The 19468-nt window shown below is 32.5% G+C and overlaps 1 protein-coding gene across 4 annotated transcripts in view; it reads left to right on the forward strand.

Annotated features, from left to right (window-relative positions):
- FANCL (FA complementation group L) overlaps positions 1-19468 on the forward strand; it is a 77735-nt gene that overhangs the window by 24005 nt on the left and 34262 nt on the right. For all 4 annotated transcript variants that reach the window (XM_082426298.1, XM_082426296.1, XM_082426297.1 and 1 more), the window contains 2 exons: positions 8208-8304; positions 13314-13382. In XM_082426298.1, the coding sequence (XP_082282424.1) occupies positions 8208-8304; positions 13314-13382 (166 nt within the window). The remainder of the gene's footprint in view (positions 1-8207; positions 8305-13313; positions 13383-19468) is intronic.

Consider the following 19468-nt stretch of genomic DNA (forward strand, 5'->3'; position numbering starts at 1 on the left):
AGATCTTAGTGTTTAGAGGATAATTAGGAATGGAGGAAGGGTTTGGAAAGGGAAGAAGAAATGTTCTTCTAGTTTTATTTCTGTTATTTTGATACAGTCAGTTTGAGGCAGTTTTCTAAGCAGATGTGACATTATTGGGAGAACTCCAGTAATGAAAATCAGTTGAAGCATTGAGTATGCAAATGTCAGATTTTTGAATTGTTCATTTTTTCCCACCTATTATTTATTGAATGCCTATAATGTAAGGCAGTGAAGATACACAAGCAAGACTTAAGATTCCTCATGGAACTTACATCTAGTGGAAGAGTCAGAATTTAAGTAGATGGATCCCAGTAGGACTTAATTCTAACTCAGATAGGTACTATGGTATATACTTATAGGATTTTTGAGAGCTGTTAGCAACAAAGTTATAAGAGAAATAGTGCAAGTATATAAAATATTTTATGGAATAAATGTTTTGATAGATAAATAGGAAGTACTGACTTTTGCTTTGCTTTATATACATTGTTCTGATAGCGGAGAAAAAGGAACAGGTCTCTAACTTAGATAATAGATGAAAGCCAAAGGTAAGCATATGAATGCCTCTACCATAGCATTCATCACAATATAAATGTTTGTCTCCCCTTTAGATTATTATATATAGGAACTTCCATTTTTAAGTTCCTGCTAGCTACTTTATAGAGTTCTTGTTTAATTCTCAGAATAAGTTTCAAGATACATATTTTCATCCCCAGCTTTTTATATAAGATGAGTGTATATTGCCAAGGCTGGCTGCATAACAGTGCTCAGGCATTTGGCGTGAATGATGGCTCCCTGGAGGTGAGCTGTGGGGATAGCTCTGGTATGGAGCCTTTAGTAAAGTTCCCTCAAGTACTTGGACATAGTTTTTATTAGTTTCAGCCTCGAAGTGTGACTATCGCACCACGGATAAAATTGGCCATGTGCAAAATGATAGTTTTGAAATCTGTTGCTTAGATTTATGAAAGCTCATAGTTTAATTATAGTGACTAGGATGCATGATTGAATTAGAATATACCTGCTGTTACCTAATCATTAGTTTCATAGTCTTTACAAATAAACAGTGTGTTAGCAGAAGAGAAGTTGTCTGCATGGATTGATTGTGAGACGCCAAATAGTATGATTTTGTCCGTATTTATCCAGCAGTGTCTGGCGAAGTAAGAACATCTCCTTTCAGTTTTATTTTTGTGACTTTATTCTTAAATCAGGCCTGGTATACTTGGCACACTGATAATACTGGGTTTCAGGACCCTCAGAGCTACAAATGAGACCTGAACTGTGCTGTCCCTGTGCTAGAATTGTTAACTTTTGAGGTGCTGCCTGAGCAGCTGTCTAGCTTAATTTAAAATATCTTTTAAAATAACACACATAGTGATTTGCATGACAAATTGATTTAAATGGATTTTCAGAATCTTCATGATTCCTAGACCAAATGAAATATCTATATTTTACTTACACTCTAAATAATAATCTTGTAGATTTGTTAGTGGAATAGTAAAATCTGATAATAAAAGAAGGATTTTTTTTTTTTAAGGTAAGGAAAACCTTGCTGTGTTTTTAAATTACATACTTGACATATCTAATCAGTTCTATAGGGTCAAGCTTTATAAAAAATTAAGTTAGAAAAAAGGAAATGTTTAAAAATATGATTGAAATCTTTCCTTTTTCCTCTATATTCGTATACCTTTTTTTTATTTTTTATAGAAATGACATTGAGAATTAGTAGCTGATCTTAAGTTTGATTGCTGCTATTGTAATTTCTACACTTGTTTCAACTTCTTTAAAAACACACTAAAAACAGCAAGTTGTCCTAAGGGTAAGATGAAGTTGTGGATGATTTTGGGTGTTATACTGGCTCAAAAAGTGGGTGATGCAAAAAAGTGTCTTGATGGGTTTCCATTAACTTCTGCTTGTGTTATGTTACAGAATGGCTCATTAAAACAGTAAGAATTAAACAGAATTCTTGGGGTTTAATAGGATTTTCTGTTTGGTATTAAGAATGTCCTGAAGTTGAAAGCTTTGTTTGCTTTATAGAATGGCTGATTTATATCCCACTTTACCTAGGATAGTCCTAACTTATGCCTTTTATCTTGGCCCCTTTTAGTCTCAAAAGTGTCCCAGTTCAAAAGAAATGCATAGTCACTTTATTTATAGGATATCTTATGTTTATTTTAGTAATCACATGGTCCTAGATAATTCAGAGCTTAAATGATTCAAACAGGGGGTAGTGACCTGATGGTTTTGTCCTTTTTAATGTAGCATATTATTTATCGCTTAGAGTGAGTAGAATTAAACTATTTGGCCTTTTAAATTTATTTTGGGAAAGAGCTGAGTTTTACTAAATTTGTTGTGCTGCTGAAAGATTGTCAACATGTATTAAATTGAAATGGACTTAATTCATTGATGGTGATATCCTCTATAATTCTCAGTGCATTTCAAAGAATTATATAACATATTGGGAGAAATGGAGATACTTGTTAATACTAAATTAATTCCAGTAATGAGACAAGGGCTTTAATTCTGGCTTATCAGCTGTGTGACCTTGGGCAAGTCACATAACCTCTCAGAGCCACATACTCTTCATTTTTCAAATGAAACCAATGATGCTTAGTAATAAGGGTTGAAAAGAAACATAAGTTATGTGACTCAAATAATTCCTTGTGTAAAGTAAATATAAAGTTGTTGAGACACTAGTTCACCAAAAGGTCTGACTATGTATGAGTTTTACAACATAATTAGTGTTATGATTTAATTATAATCATAATGATAATTTTGTTGTATAACGCATAAGAACATAGACGTTAAAAGTATGAATTTCATTCTAAATGACCTTTATAAATAGAGTGCTTTTACCTCATACATATGTCCAAATCACTGAATGCAAATTATATAAAAGTGAAAAAATTGTCCTTCTAAACATTGGTCATATGTTTAGAGTATCTAGTTGAACAGAATTTGCATTTAGTTGTTTAAAACTTACATGCAAATCAGTAAATATGAACCAGTCTGACAGCAGCTTGTTTATGTTCATATAATACATAGAGCATTGACACATACATAGAAAAATAAAACTTTCATATTACTTATTTTAAAAAAAGCTTATTTGATTGGGAGGCAAAACTTAACACGAAAAGGAGCAGTATGAGAGTTTAGAGAAAGGTGAAGTTCTTTTGTGCTACGGATAATTTAGGAAGGTTCTGAGAGGAAGTAGATATTGGGAAAGCTTGGGAGGCATATAGAAAGCCTTAAAAGGGTAGGAATGCGGGAGGCAACTTTGTAGTGATGGAAACGTGCAGTTCATTTTTGGACTTGGGAGTGGATCAGTTGCTCACATAAGAGGATTAATATTAGGGCCGGACTAAAAGGTCTTGACTGTTAGGCTAAGGATTCTTTATATGCAGGTGATGGGGACTCACTGAGTATTTTTGAGCAAGTGGTTGATATGATTAAAAAGATATTTAGGAAGATTAATCTAGTTAATGGAAGGCAGGATAGACTGGTGTACAGAAAACACAGGGATGAAAAATGTTAACTAGGGAGGTTGTTTTTTGAAGTAGTTAATGCTTAAAGTTGAGAGTGGAAATGGAAACTTTGGTGCTTTATTAAAACATGAAGGTCTTCAGTCTGCCTTTTGATGGTATTAGTACGTAAATACATTTAGATATTTAATGAAAAAAACTGTATAACTTAAGCTTTTGGTCAGAGTAAGTATAGTATTTCAAGAGATATAAAGCACATTCATTCTGTTTTTCTGTACTGATAACATTCACCTATTAAGAAGAACAACAAAAACCTCTCTGAAGCTTAAGTATTAATATCCCTTTCAAATGTTTAAAAAACTTAACTCTTGGGCTTCCCTGGTGGTGCAGTGGTTGAGAATCCGCCTGCCAATGCAGGGGACACGGGTTCGAGCCCTGGTCCAGGAAGATCCCACATGCTGCGGAGCAGCTAAGCCCGTGCACCACAACTACTGAGCCTGTACTCTAGAGCCCGCGAGCCACAACTACTAAAGCCCAGGCACCTAGAGCCCGTGCTCTGCAACAAGAGAAGCCACCGCAATGAGAAGCCCACAACCCACCACGAAGAGTAGCCCCCACTCACCACAGGTAGAGAAAGCCAGTGTGCAGCAACGAAGACCCAATGCAGCCAATAAATAAATAAATAAATAAAATTTAAAAAAAACCTTAACTCTAAGTTTAGTGCCATTTTAGTTATTGCAAGCAGTAACTTATAAAGAAATGCAGCAAATGATAAATGCAAAGTAAAGTGCAAAAAGTATAGTGTTTTATTTCTTTAGATTTTTATATTTATGTTTTTATAATTTCTTAGTCAGTTTTAGAATATGTCTAGCTAAGTGGTAAATACCTAAACTTCTAAATATAAGTTTTAAATGTGATTATAACTTTTCAAAAATTTGAGCTTTCCAATAATGAAAGTTGCCCAAATGTTTTATTTAAATGAGTAGAAATTATTTATTTCATGTTGTTTAAATTGAGATATCCAACTTACCAATAAAAGAGAACATTTGAAATAGCCTTTTTTTAAGAAAAACTGATTTTAATGTTACTTGTAAGAGCTTATTGCTGTTTTTTTTCCTCTTTAATATCTCTTCTGTAGACCAAACATTAAGATACTCCTTTCTATCGTGAATAGATACAAATATTGATTATCTAGTTAAGGTACAGGCTGAGCTGCTGTTAACAAAGAGAACTCCAAATCCTCAGTGTTTCAAACAAAGAATTTTATTCATCTCTCATTTAACAGTTCACAGGTAAGCAGGTGGTCAAGAGTGAGTTGGTGGCTTTGTTTCACAGGGTCATCCAAGAGCCCAGGTTTCTTTTGCTTTTCAACCATCCACTGGCTGCGTTGTTCAGCATAGTAGCTACTAGCCACATGTGACTATTGATACTTATATTTAAATTAACTCAAAAATTTAATATTCATACTAGCTACATTTTAAGTCCTCCATAGCTACATATGATTAGTGGCTACTGTTTTGGATGGTGCAGATATAGAATACCTCCGTCATCGCAGAAAGTTCTGTTGGTCAGAGTTGCACTAAGAGGTTTTCTTGTCGGCATGGTCTTTGCTGGGTCATATTGGCCTAAGTTCCACTGTACAGGAAGGGAGAATGGGAGGGATTGGGGGAGGGGTAGCCACGATTTTGTTATAAATGATCCAAAAGGTGCACATATCACTTCTGCTTGCAGTACATTGGCCAAAATTTAGTGATACGCTGATACCCAAGGACAGCTGGAAGGGTTGCTAGCTGGATGGAGTGTACCCAGCTAAAACTTGGTTTAGGTGGAGTGCTGCGGTGGCTGGGATCCTACTACCAAAAGGAAGAAGCTGAGAGTAAATACTAGAGCACATTTGCCAATCTCAGTCACATGTACTAAACGTGATAATAATCACAATTAATTTTCTCCTTCCCCAAACAAAGTAGACAGGAATCAACATGGGTAAAATGTTTAATTTTAAATGACGATGCTGAGATTAACCTGAAATTATAAATTTTTAAAAGTTTGAATTTTGTCTTAAAGCTTAACAAAATTAACCTTATGATCCTTTTGACTGCAGGGCAGTATTTTGAGCATAAGCCTGTTTTTCTCTAATGTATTATTTCTACATCTTAAACTTTGTCCGTGTGATTGCAAACAAAAGACTAGAACTTTAGTTTATTGCTGTCTTATTTTATAGATGTTCCGTAATGATTTTGAACATGTTGATGCCAAGCAGCAATGAGAAGTATGAAAAGTACTAGTTGGTGATTTAGTTGTTCCTTCTCTCTCCCTATTCCTTCTTGCTCTCTCTCTCTGTATATATTCATCATGCTTCTAAACTATTTAGGGCTTATAATGAAAAGCAGCAGGCTTTTTCCATACCATATCCCATCCCTGGTCTTATACTTTGAGACAAACACTCTGAAATGTTCATGTTTACAAGTAACTTCTGTATTTCTAAAAAATATGCCTATATTCAGCATTGCTTGATTGATCAGAATTAAATACTGATTAACTACTGTAATAAAAATGGATTTAGTTCATATACTGCCTTCTCTCTCCCTTCATCACTATTCTTTTATTCTTCTATTCGCTTTAATATTTCTTAAACTTCTTTCATGTCTGTTCAATTAAAGATGGTATCTCTTACTCTCAAATTAGCAATTACAAAATTTAATGTTTCTAATCTTCCCTCCTCATATCCTTCTCTTTCTCCTTCTCAATTTTTGTTGTCTCTGTTTTAAATTGCAATGATCAAATATATTTACATTAGTTTCTGTAACTATAATTAAGTCTGCTAGCTTTGTCTATTGCTGAATTCTAAAAATTGTAATTAGTAAGCAGTTTAATTTTTTATGACTACATAAATATTTTTCACTGAAAAGCTAATGGTAGAGCAATTACCATTTTTAACATAGCTTTATTGTTTATGATTTAGTTTAAAATTTCCTCTTCCCATTTTGGTTTCTCGTATTTTTAAAAAATTTCCTTAATTTCTTCCCACATATAAGTAATACCCTCTGTTCTGTAGACTTTCTTTTTTTGCCAGCTGTCTCCCTCCTGGAGCCCTCTTTCTGTCTCCTCTAATCTGTTTTGTTACTCAGTGCTCTTCTGCCCGCTTTACATCTTTATAAAGTTTGTTGAAAATTTGCTTTGATTGATGCTATTCCTTCTTGTGCTTTTTATAACTGTGGGATTATGCATATCTTTTTAAAATTCCTTTTTTCTGTGTGTGAGTAGACAGAGGATATAAATGCATATGCTCATCTCAACATCTTGAATCTGAAGTGTTGATGTTTTCAAAGAGTCAGATGCCCATATATCTAACCCTTAGAGTCATACTGATAAAACATGTGATAAAGTCTCATGTTGTAAATTTTTGAGGGGAGGGGGATATGAGACATTTACAAATAAAGCTGAAAGAAAATAATGATTAAATATATAGTCATTGATATTTTTATGTAAATAAACATTTCTAGAATAATTTTCATTTGTTTTCTAAGACTAGACTTTTTATAGATTATGATAAAACATTTTTTCTGTTGATAAAGATTGTTCTGTTTTACTTTTTATTCTATTATTGAAGATATGTATCTTCAGATTTAGATCTGTTTTTCATTACAAATAGTGTTCCACAACTTTATTGCCCAGCGCTTCTTGAAATTGACCCATTTTACCATTATATCTGGCCAGTGACTAAACAGCATATAGTGTTGTTAAAAAAATGTTTCCTAGTTTAGGAGGCTAATGTTAGTTTTGAACTCTAACAGGTTTTACCATCAGTCTGGGTGATAAGTTGTGCAATACTGTTAGGCTACTTTTTATCTTTACAAGAGAATGGTACTGTAAAAATGTCAAAAAAATATCCACATGCCCAGTTCACTAGTAAATATACTGCTAAATTTGAACCTTTTTGGCAGTAGCTTATGCTTCTCAAGGGACCATATTTTTACAGAATGATATATTTCAAAGGGTATTGGTTTCCATTGTAAAAAAATCATGCATTTAGAGCAACTTAAAGCCAAAACAATTGTGCTTGTGGTATGTGTTTAAAATATTAGTCATCTTGAATACATGCCCAGGTTAAGTGTCAGAAGCTATATATTGCACAAAAAGAAAATTTATTGTTAGGAGACCAGGCTGTACCTGTGCTTATACAGCATTTTCCTTAGAGGATCAATTTGAGTATATGAACTAATACTAGCCAGGCTTTTGTACAGTAACATTATTTATAATAAAGGAGAAGTTCATTGAGGAGAAAAACAAATAAAGGAAGCATAAAAGTCTCATATTGTATGAAACTACAGAAATGGATCAAAGAGTTTGACAGGAAGTTTAATGTGTACATAAGTAGAGTCTGACAGGAACATGCTGTGTGCGCCAAAGGTTCCGGTGATGGAAAACCGAGACGTAGCGCTCACTGACCACAGCATGAGACTTGACACACATTGTAAATAACCCAGAGATCTATGACTGCATTAAGCACTGGGCTGGTGTGTTAACGGCAGTAAATCTATAGCTGCATAATAGGATAGCATACACAAATTCCTCTGATTAATTTTTGTAATGGATTAATAGGAATATAGCAAATATGTTCATTTCAAATCCTACCATCCTCCAACCTCCCCCTCCCCCCAGCCCCACCCTCTCTATTGTGATCATTTTTTATTCTCTTCTACTCACCAGGCTTGTGTATGTGGATACTTGCTTTAGTACCATCAAGTTAAAAGCCGAAGATGCTTCTGGTAGAGAGCATCTCATCACTGTCAAGTTGAAGGCGAAGGTATGTGCTTCGTTAAACTGTTACTGTGGCCAGGAAATACTTTGGGAAATGAACCCTGTGAAGGTTTTCAATGTAAACGAGTGCTAGTTGTTTCTAAAAAAAAAAATATATATGACACTTAAAATTTATTTTGGAGGACTTCCCTGGCAGTCCAATGGTTAAGACTCTGCACTTCCAAAGCAGGGGGTGCGGAATCAATCCCTGGTCAGGAAACTAAGATCCCACATGCCGTGCGGCACGGCCAAATAAAAAAAAAATTATTTTGGAACGCCTCAAAAAATTTATTCACTAAGTTTCCCAAAGCCTAGCTATAATTTCATGTCACTGTTGTAATTCAAATTTGATCAAAATATAGACTTTATAGTAAAGAAATACTACAAATAAGGTTTGGCAGCCTCAAAGTACCATAATGTTATTTTCATAACATCCTATGTAGAAAAGAGTTGGAAGTTTCCACTATTCCAAGTAAAGTTCTATTGAAGAAAGTCCTTTGTCTTCAACTCCTACTATGAATTCCCTTTGTTGTTCTTATTTCTGACTTCCCCCGACCCCTCAAACACAGACACACACATATGCATACTTTTTTTGTTGTTTTGGCTGAAATTTTTTTACTTCTCTGTTTAAAAATTTTGCAAAGGTTATACACCTCTATTTATAGAGCCCTTACAGGTTAGTGGTCTATAACTACTCACTAATTTTATTGGCACAAAACGTAGCTGTTTCGTCTTTATTTTTTAATTATAGATTGTGAATTTTGAGAAATAAGTAGAATAAGCAAGTTCAGGATATTAATCATTTACTTAGTAATCACTGGGGAAACATTAGAATTTGAGAAAACCAGGTCATCTAACTTTTTTTTAATTGTCCCTAGGAGTCATCAATCAACTCTGTTTCATGAGATTGTAGTGATGAAAAGATCAATTGTGTTTGTCCTTTTTAAAAATGTGTCTGGCATTTAAGCTTTTCATGAGAGAAAATTAATATATAAAGCTGTACTGGGTGACAGAAAAGTTGGTATCTTATAGTGCCTCTATATCAGACAAATTGAGAAATGACTCATTCTCTCTTTTTCTTACACACACAACGTTTATGTATAATTTCAAGATTTATATGTGATAAGTTTTGAGAAAAAATTAGTGGGATAGAAATCTTCTTTGTAAAATAAGTTACATGAATATTTTTATTAAATGAAAATGAAAAAGGTTTTATTTTTTTTTTTAATTTTTAAAGCTGTGTTTTTTTAAGATCAAGGAGAAATCTGCCTTTATCCTTCCAAAGGTCATATACTGCCAGTGGCAAGGGTTCTGTCATTTTCTTCAAAGTTTTATTTGTTTATGTTTTGTACATTGATAAAAGTTGCTTTGCTGCTATGAAGACCAAAATGAAAAATTTAAAATACATCCTATCCTGATTTTTTTTTTTAAAGCCTCATTTTTGCAATCTTTTCTACTTACTAAGAGATAATGATTTAAGTCTACATTGCCTATCACTACACCTACAAGATTTTATCATTAATTCTGATTAATGACATTATTGGTAGTATTGAGAGGGAGGATGTGTAGCCACTAGTATGGTCCATTCTGTCTGCTTTTTCTTATAACTTTTCAAGGTAGATAAGGTGACACTTTTAATATTTCTCTAGAGAATACTTTCAAGTGTCAGTTTTTGCAGCATCGATAGCTGTGAAGCACTATTATGGATGCCCTGGCAAGAGAGAAGAGAAAGCTTTATTTGAGTTAGTAAGAAAAAAATTTGCGTTTAAAAAAAAAAGAAAAAAAAGACAGGCTGAAACTAAATGAATCTTGTGTTGGTATGATTTATTAGTCTTTAATTGTCCATTTAGTTTGGTTTTCATAGAGACTAAAGTTGTCTTTTAGATGTGGTCATTTCTTTCTTAGGAATATTTGGGATTGTCAGTTAAAAACAGTGAAAGCTAAAACTTGCATGTTAAGAGTACATAATGCAAAGTCTTAATCCAAACTGAATTTTAAAGGGTCAAGCTCTTTTTTTTTTTTTTTGACAAACCTTACAACACGCTTATTTTTGTAAATACACAAACCTCTATTTCTTTTATCTGATATTTTTTGATACGTAATAAAGAAATGCATTTGTTTTTATTCTTGAATACATACTCTCCCAATTCTGCCACTCTACCTCACTGTCTCCAAAACCCCACAAAGAAAACAATACCAATTTTGTCTAGACATCCCCCATTAAAAGTAAGTATATAAATCAAAAAGAAATATGAGAAACAGCTGAATTTTGTCATTTTTATAGGTGTATTTTTATGCAGTATTTACAGTTCCTCCTAAACCATGAGGTGAAATTTTTGTCTTTCCTTTAAAAAAGAAGTAGCCTAGGGCTTTCTTAGCTTTGGCCAAGATCAGAACTACTTGAAAAACAAATCATAGATACGTTTCAGAGGCTGGGCACTCTGTCTTTGATGGCTGTTTTTGTAATCTGCTGCAATTTGTATGTATTCTTTTGCTGGGGGGGTCCAATCACAGTTCGGGTTGGGTTAAATTTTTCCATAGAAAAGTATACTATAGAGTCTAAAAAATATTGTTTGTGACAAAATATATACTTAATATTATATAATAATTATTTTCTCTTATAGTTATTGATTTGATTGAATTGTTTCAAGTGAGACTTGAAAAACTATAATAATGAAAAATTATTAATTACCGTATCTATTTTTCAATTCATTTCTTTATGTGGAGCTTTTGTTGTTCTTGTCAACTGGATTTCTAAAGTAAAGCTTTTGGCAGTTAGTCTCTAGTGGCTTTGTATATACCTGTAACTTACTGTTGAAAAATAATCTGAATTTTGACAATCATTTTACAACATTGTATTTAGTTATCGATGTTGTAGTTAGTACTGCAATACAAACAACTCCAAAAATGAATATCTAGGATGCTACTGCATAATTCACGTTAAGTCATCCAGAAGTGTATAAATTTGTGCTTTTTAGGTTCAATACATTTATGTAGCATTTATTATATTATATAAACAGAATTGATCTTGGAAGTGAATATAATTAACACAATATATATACATTTAACTCATAATAGATGGTAAAGCCACATACATATGGATCAGTCTCATTTATTATATACATGTTTGTATGTTTGCATAATTACACCTAAAATATATATTTGAATGTTATCTCAGATATGTGGCATCATATTATATTTATTATAACCTGCTTTTTATTTAACTCCTTGTGGATCTCTTTCTTTATCAGTACATACGTGCCATTTACTACCCTGAGCCCTATTTGAATGTAGGATCATATTCTCTTTTAACATAATGTGCTGTATGTACTTAATGACTTCTAAAGTTAAGATACTTTACTTGGTTTATCTACTCTGTATACAGTAAACATTAAGTTCATACTCTTAACTGGGTTGATGATTGTTTAAGTTAGAGAGTTGATATTGTTCATTGTCAGCTCAGTAGACAATAAATAGCAGCAACTCAAGGTGAACTAAATATTTCCATTTTTGACCCAAGGAGGTTTTAAGTGTGCATTATTATTTTTGCAGAATATTAACATTTTTTAGAGGGAAAAGAGATTTTACAGTGCTTTTAGTTGTGTTCCATCATTTTTACATATAAAACAGCCAGAGAAGTTAAATGACTTATCCAAGGTCACAGGTTAGTTAGCAGAACTAGAAACCAGAGAAAGCTAAGATCTCTGCCTGCATTTACTTTGAGATAATCGCATGACTTATAAAAATTAGTGTACAAATTGTTTTTCCAGTAATTGCAGCAGTTATCATCTGGCATACATCATCTAATAGTTTGAATTGTCTGAAATAGGGCTTCTTCTGTAATCCCAGCCAGACCTTTCTTTTTTCCCTCTAAATTAGAGCACTGTTATATTTCTATATGGTTTCCTGTATATTTACCTTTGTGTTACCACTTCTGCATAGCTAGATACCATTAGTCAGAGTATACATTGATAGGTTTATTTTTAACCAGACTGTCATTGTAACTAAATGTTAATTCTTTTCAAAGCATTGATTTCAAATGGGCTGATGTTTGTAACAAACACTATAGTGATAATTTTTTGTCCCCTTTTGCTAGGCAACAAAGTAGTTAAAAATAAGAGGTTGAAAAAAGTGAAAGTCTAAAACTTATTTTAAACATTTTGTCAAATGAGAGAAAGGAGTTTTCCTAAAACTAATTTTCATGTTAGTAAATTTAGCTTTGTAATGGAAAGAAATGAGCACTTTAAAAATTACATGTGACTTTCAAGAATCCAGACTGAATCTTAGAGAAATCATGTAGTACAATTCTCTAATAACAAAATTGATTTTAAGAAAAACTACCTTTTGTCTTAACTTAGAAACCTAGTTAGTCCTGTGACTATCACTTTTTGTATAAAACTATTGACTAATTAATTTTCTATTTATCAACCATGAAAAGATTTTTCTTAAAACTATTTTGTTTTTCCTTAATAAGCCAGAGACATTTCATTGTTTCTTTTTATTTATCTCCTTGCTAAAATTAAATGCTTTGTTGTGGAAAATACTTCTTTAATTGATAATTATATGTGTTCATTTTTGTGCATTTCTTGATTCTTTTAACAAATATTGCCTCTTTTAACAAGTGACTGAGGCTATTTGAGGTTAAATTTTAGACTGAAAGGAAATTAAATATCAACCATTTTGATCTCTCACTTTAAAGATAAAGAAACTGAGATTCAGTGTGGTTTACCCCTCAAATCACATTAGCAGCTGACCTGACACTGACTTAATTCATTACTCTTTTTTTCAAAACCGATTGGTTTGGCACCCCCAAATCACCAAATTTTGTACCTCTTGAGCTTAACTTGACTGTTAATCAGCTCTTAATATCTCTATAATAATAGAATCAAAATATTGATATATAATACATTTGCATTTATAATAATACTTTTTCTAATATATTCAGTTTTTCTAAAATATTTTATGTGAAATTGTCACACCAAAGCAAAAATGACCTAACTTTATGCTTTTTTATAGTACCCTGCAGAATCACCAGATTGTATTGTGGATTTTCCTGTTTCGTTTTCTGTTTCCTGGACACCACAGGTAAATTCTTAAATTTATTTTAAGTAGCTAAAAAGCACGTTCTGTTTACTTATAAGTGGCCATTATAGATTACAAGTGATTTTTTTCAGTTTTCTTTAAGCATTTATTTATAAACAGGACTTTGAGAGTGTTAAATAAACTTGAAGAAGCTCTATTGACAGAAATTTTACTTTAAATTTAAATCCTAAAGAACTCTTTATAAAGCAGTGAGCAGTAGGTTAAAAATTGGGTGGCATTTTTCAGACATAATATCAGAGAATCTTTTTCAGAGGAGAATGAGTTATGACTGAAAATGTAAACCCTGCCATTTCTATTCAGTTTTTATTGTTTTTAAGTGTTTGTCCTTAGTTCATCCTTGAACTTAGACTATATTGTTTTTGTGAGTGCCTTGGAACATTCTTACTTTGAGTAAAGAATATAGGAGATTCTTCTACTCGTGTCAATTTCTCAATACATTGCTGATATTTAACAAGTTAATGTATTTAGGAATGCGTTTGTAAATTGTACCATTATATGGCTAAGATATGGTATGATTATCAACATTTCCATCATCAACATTCACGTGTGTGATTTTTAAAGATCTGGCAGAATGGTGGTTAGATTCAAAGAACGATCTAATGATGACAGGCATAGTCCTCGTCTCACCAAGTAAATTGATACCAAAATGAAGAGAACCTTTCTATTCTTATGCAAAGCGAAACAAAAATTCCTAGTGACGTTTTACAAATGTCCTCTAAATAGAGACTACCCTTATTTTTGTTATGAAGTTTTGGTAGGTTCAAGTGAGAATTTATACTTACATTTTAAATTATAATATATACAGTAAAGTAATAATTGTCTTGTATATGAAGTTAGTTTAAAAAAAAAAAAAAAAAGCCTAACAGGATTTAAATGGTCTTGTGAAGGGTCAAATTTTAATTATACCATATATATTTTAAAAATATTTTTCTTGTTTTCTTCTTTAAAAACAAAAGTCTCCCTCCTTCCAATGGAAATCAAGAAAACACAGCAAAATAAAGGGGAGGAAAAACCCTGTGATTTGCTTTTGGTATTCTGATGTGTGTTATAAATGTATAGGAAATACTGTTTTGATTGTTTTTTAAGGAATTGGGATTATACATAAATTGCATACTTTTCAAAAAACATGAATATACATTTTTCTATTTGGCTCTATAAACTTTATCTCTATGTATTATGTGAGGTCATCTCTAAATTATAATTTAATATTTATTAAAATCCCAAGGTTCAACCTTGGGAATATGTTTTTGATGAGTTTCCTAGTTTTTTAAATTTAGATAATCATACAAGTTTTCCCCAGACTTTAATCTGTGAAAAAGTTTGCATCTCCACAAAAAGACTGTTTAGCACTTACCTTATCCTGCCATTTAGCAAAATTAGTTTGTGACTCTAACACTAGAAAATCTTAGAGGGCAATTTCTTCTAAATTTTCTATCCCTACTTAACACTAGCTCAGTGCCTTGCACATAGATGCATGGAATAAGTGTTTATAATATTAATTCAAATTCAGATTTAGATTTAATTGGGTCATACGTCAAGTTTTCTATTTTGTATTAGTTCTAAGAATACAGAATTAATTAGCAGTAACTGGAATGTCATAAATTCTTCTTTTAAATTAAAAGAACATACTAAAATTCTTAGTATAGTACAGATAAAAATTTGGACACCATTTTAACCACAACTCAAATTTGACATGTTTAATGTTTTGTCACATTTGCTTCAGATATCTCTCTTTCTGTCTCTCTCTTAGGAATAAAATGTTCTGGGACCTAAAACTTTACCCCTCTTTTGCTTCTCTCCTTTCCTCTTTCTTTCCTTCTTTCCCTTTCTAGAGGTAAACCACTTGACTGGAATTGGTATGTATACTATCCATGCATACTTTTTTGCTACATTTGTTTATGCCATATTCTATAATATTTTTGCAGTCTGGCCTTTTTTATACAACATTGTTTCTGAGATTTACCCATGATCTTATATCATTTTAAATGCTTTATATCATTTCATTATATGAATCCACCAGTTAATTTATTCATTGCCCTACTTATATGGTTGTTCACAATTTCTTACTTAAACAGTGCTGCAGTGAACATCCTTCTGTGTTTCCTTTTTACACATGTGAGACTTTTAGTGTGGTTTATGCCTAAAGTTGAAAATGCTGTATTGTAGGGAATGCACCTCTTTGAGATTACAAAATATTGCGAAGTTATCTTCTAAAATCGGTTGCATAACTTTATACTCCTACCCAGCAATGCATAGTAATTCCTACTTTCCCAAATCCTTTCTAAGTCTTAGTCTGATCTTAGTCTGACCTTAATTCTTATCAAGAACTGATACTCATTATTACTGTGTTTATAATCTTTGCCTACTTAAATTTTTGTGTTTTATTATAAGCATTTCTTACATATTTGGAATACTAGTTATTTATTGGTTATATGGGATATAAGTATCTTCTCCCTGTGGCATGTTTTTTAACTTTGTATGTGTTACATTTTTTCGATCAGAAGTTTAACGTTTCAGTGTGGTCACATTTATCACTCTCTTCTTCGTCATTTCTGCTTTTCGTGTATTGAATGAGAAAATATTCCATATCTTGTTCTGAAAAGATATTCTCCTAAAGTCTGTTATAAAAGTTATACTTTTTTCATATTTAAGTATGGGATAGGAATTATATTTACACTTGCCTATTTTATATATGCTCACAGAATTTGGATTTATCTTCATTTGTGGCGGTCTGGGGTGATTTCAGTTTTTCTTTTACATAAACCACTAAAATTCAGAAAATTTTCAAAATATACTGTTTGCCTGTTGTTAGAGTCTAGCTGTACATCGTAAGCATTTTGGTGATACTGCCAGCAAGTATGAACTCTTGAGTCTTTTTAGATGTGATAAAAGTGTTGGCATTGTTAGTTTACATTTTGGAAATACGAAGCAACATCAAACTTCTTTACTGTGTATCTTTTATCATTGACCTATTGGACACAATTCTGCTTGTGGGAGTTCCTGTCTTTGTTCTTTTTAAACAATTTTTAAACAGATGTGGTTCTTAAGCGAAATAAATGTTACTATTGTAGTCTAGTAGCAAACTTATATTTAAAAGATTGTAAATAGCTTCCAGATAATTGATTTTAAAAAATTCCTTGTCTGCTTTTTGTACATTTCCTCTTTGGATTCAGTGTTTCTGGACTTTTAAACTTGGAAGGTCTTTATTTTCCTTTCTTTTTGTAAAGTAATAGGCATGGCTTTGTGGCATCCATATTAAAAATGGGTAATTTTCCTTATGGTCCCTGTCTTCCTGCTGGGTTGATAATGTTTTGATGTATTTTTCTTTTGCTCTGATGAGAGGTCTGCTGCTGCTGCTCTGACATATTCATTTGGATGAATAATTATAACTTGCACAATGTCAAGCTGAAGATGGTAGGGTTTTGTGCGTCATGACAAGCCTAGTAGCCAGTGCAGGTGTCTCACAGCGTGATCAGCAACAGCCAGTGTATTCTGGCTCGGAGGAGGCATTTAGAGTGGTAAGAAATCAGCACCAAGGGCAAGGCTGCTGCTACTACTGCTGCCGTGACATGTGCCAAAGAAACACAAAGTGCTTCTCAAAGACAAGTGACTGCACACCTCTTCTCAGATACTTACTTGTTTACCCAGTCCGTTTTCTTTTATAGATTTCAGCATAGAATGTAAGAGCATGTCATGATTTTTATCTTATTCTACTTCCCAACACCACAAATGCTCTAAAATCTGCTACCCTTTGGACTTCTGTATATAGGTCATATTTGTGAATATTGTTGACTGATGAGACCATAGAATGCTCTCATGTAAGATTTTAAGTGCACTGACATTAGTGATTCTATAAAAACAAAACTAATTTTCTCCAGGTCACTGACCAACCCAAAATGGATGCTAAAATTGCAGTTTTACCTATAAATATGCCATTAAGTGCAGGCTTAGTGAACTGTCTACGTCACACTGGTTGGAATTTTCAGATTTGGTATGATACATACACAGTGGTCTTTATATTTTTTATCATGTAAATCTCATATTCTTGGAGTAATGCCATGAATGCAAGAAGAGCAAAACCAGTGATAAAGCCTCTGGCTGATAATCTGATGGTGAATGAAGAAACTGTAATTAAAGGAAACAGTCCTATTACATAGCAGGGAGCACGATCCGTTAGAGCATCAGACTAGCAGTTGGGTATCCCTAGGTTCTGTTTACAGTTCAGCCATTGACTTAATTGTGTAATTTCGAACAAGTCACATGACTGCTCTTTGCCTCAGTTCATATGTATATGGAAATAATAAACTTCTTCTCTTTCACAGAGATCTTAAAATAAATTTGGTTTAAAACAAACAGAATGCTAGGGGAAGAAAACTCCCACTATCAACGGTATGGATCCTGAGGAAGTTCTCCTTTTTTGACCTACTGGATTATCTTTCTTTCCATTTTTCTCTCTGCTGTCCTTGTTGGAGAACTCATAGTACTGGATTTTTGTTCACCCTTAAATTGGTTAATTAAATATACTTTTGCCTTCTTGGCCATCTTATTATTGCTGTGATGGTATGGATAAAAAGACATCAACGGAATCAAAACAAAGAAACGTAGTTCATTATTGAGATTATGTGATATGGTAGACCTGTGTGATATGGTCTGACCTATTGGACTCAGTAACCTATTAGCTGCCTTTCTTTTTTTTTTTTTTTTTAATAACATAATTTATTTTAAAAGTACTCCTACATTGATTTTAAAAAAGAGAGAAGATACAAATAAGCAAAATTAAGGAAATATAAAATCAGCCTTAATGCCTTCATTTAGCATTGGGATCTCACTGGATAATAGTTCTGAACCTATGCTTATCACTTAACAAAATATTTTTTGAAACATTGTTGATAATGCTGTGCATTTATTATTCCAGGTAATCCTTAGAATAATTTAGTTTTTAGTTATAATTGGGTTTACATTTATCCATCCAATTAAGAACTGATATGGTCACAGTCTAGGAACTGGTTATCTCTACATTTATTTAGGTCCCCCAGTTAAGTAGCAGTAGTTTCTTAATCCACATCTTGTACATTTTTGTTGAGTTTATTCCTAAGTATGAAGTTTTTGTTGCTATTGTGAATGTGATCTTTTTTTTAAAATCATATTTTCTAGTTTATTTTTATAATGTGGGCAAGCTATTAATTTTTTTTAAGTTTATACTTTAATAAAAGTTGTATATGAACATAGTTTAAAGAGTTAGGTTTACAAGGGTTTTTGTTGTTTGTTTGTTTTCTTTTTAGACAAAACGGCATGTCCTAGCCTCCTTCCCACCTTTTTCTCCCTCTCCAGGGTCGACTACTTTTAATTGTTAGCTGATCCTTTTGGTGTTACAATATTTATATTATTACATGCTCTTGTAATTATACTACCTTTTGTTCGTTGGTTTGGTTTAGGCATTATCTGTTAACTTTCCACTGTAGATAATGACGAATTTGCTGTTTCTTCTTCCTTTCCCCACCCCACACACACGTATACTTCCTATTCTTCCCAGATAGTTATCTTGTAATTTTGATTATGTCAGTATTCAGTGTTTACATTATTATTTTGAACATATATGTATACTATGCAGAGATAAGCTATGTAGTTAATTATTATTTTTCCTTTGTTGCCCCAGTTTTTGTTACCACGTAGAGTTAACAGTTGTCTTACTTTTTCATTTCCTTAGTTTTCTGTGTACTTAAAACTCATTCATCCCACAGTTTTCCATCAGTTGTCTAAATCTGCTCTTAATCATCTACGCTGGGTTTTCTATTAGCTTTACTTTTTGGTAAATTTCATCAGCTTTTCCTAATAGCCTTCCTGTTGAGTTTTTTTTACTTACACTATCATGTTCATTTCTAAGAGTTTACTTCATTGATAAATCTTCTTTTGTCCCCAGAGATGCTAATAATATGTCTTTTTTTCATCTGAGTAGTTTCTATTTCCTTGAGTTGCTCTTTTTCTAGGCTTATCATCTTTGGTTACCTGCTCGTGATTAAAAGTCGGCTATTAAAAGCTATTTGAAAGCTCTGAGTGCGAGTGGGGCT

Source organism: Balaenoptera physalus (genome assembly GCF_965194825.1).
Source record: "Balaenoptera physalus genome assembly, chromosome: 15".
NCBI lineage: Eukaryota > Metazoa > Chordata > Mammalia > Artiodactyla > Balaenopteridae > Balaenoptera > Balaenoptera physalus.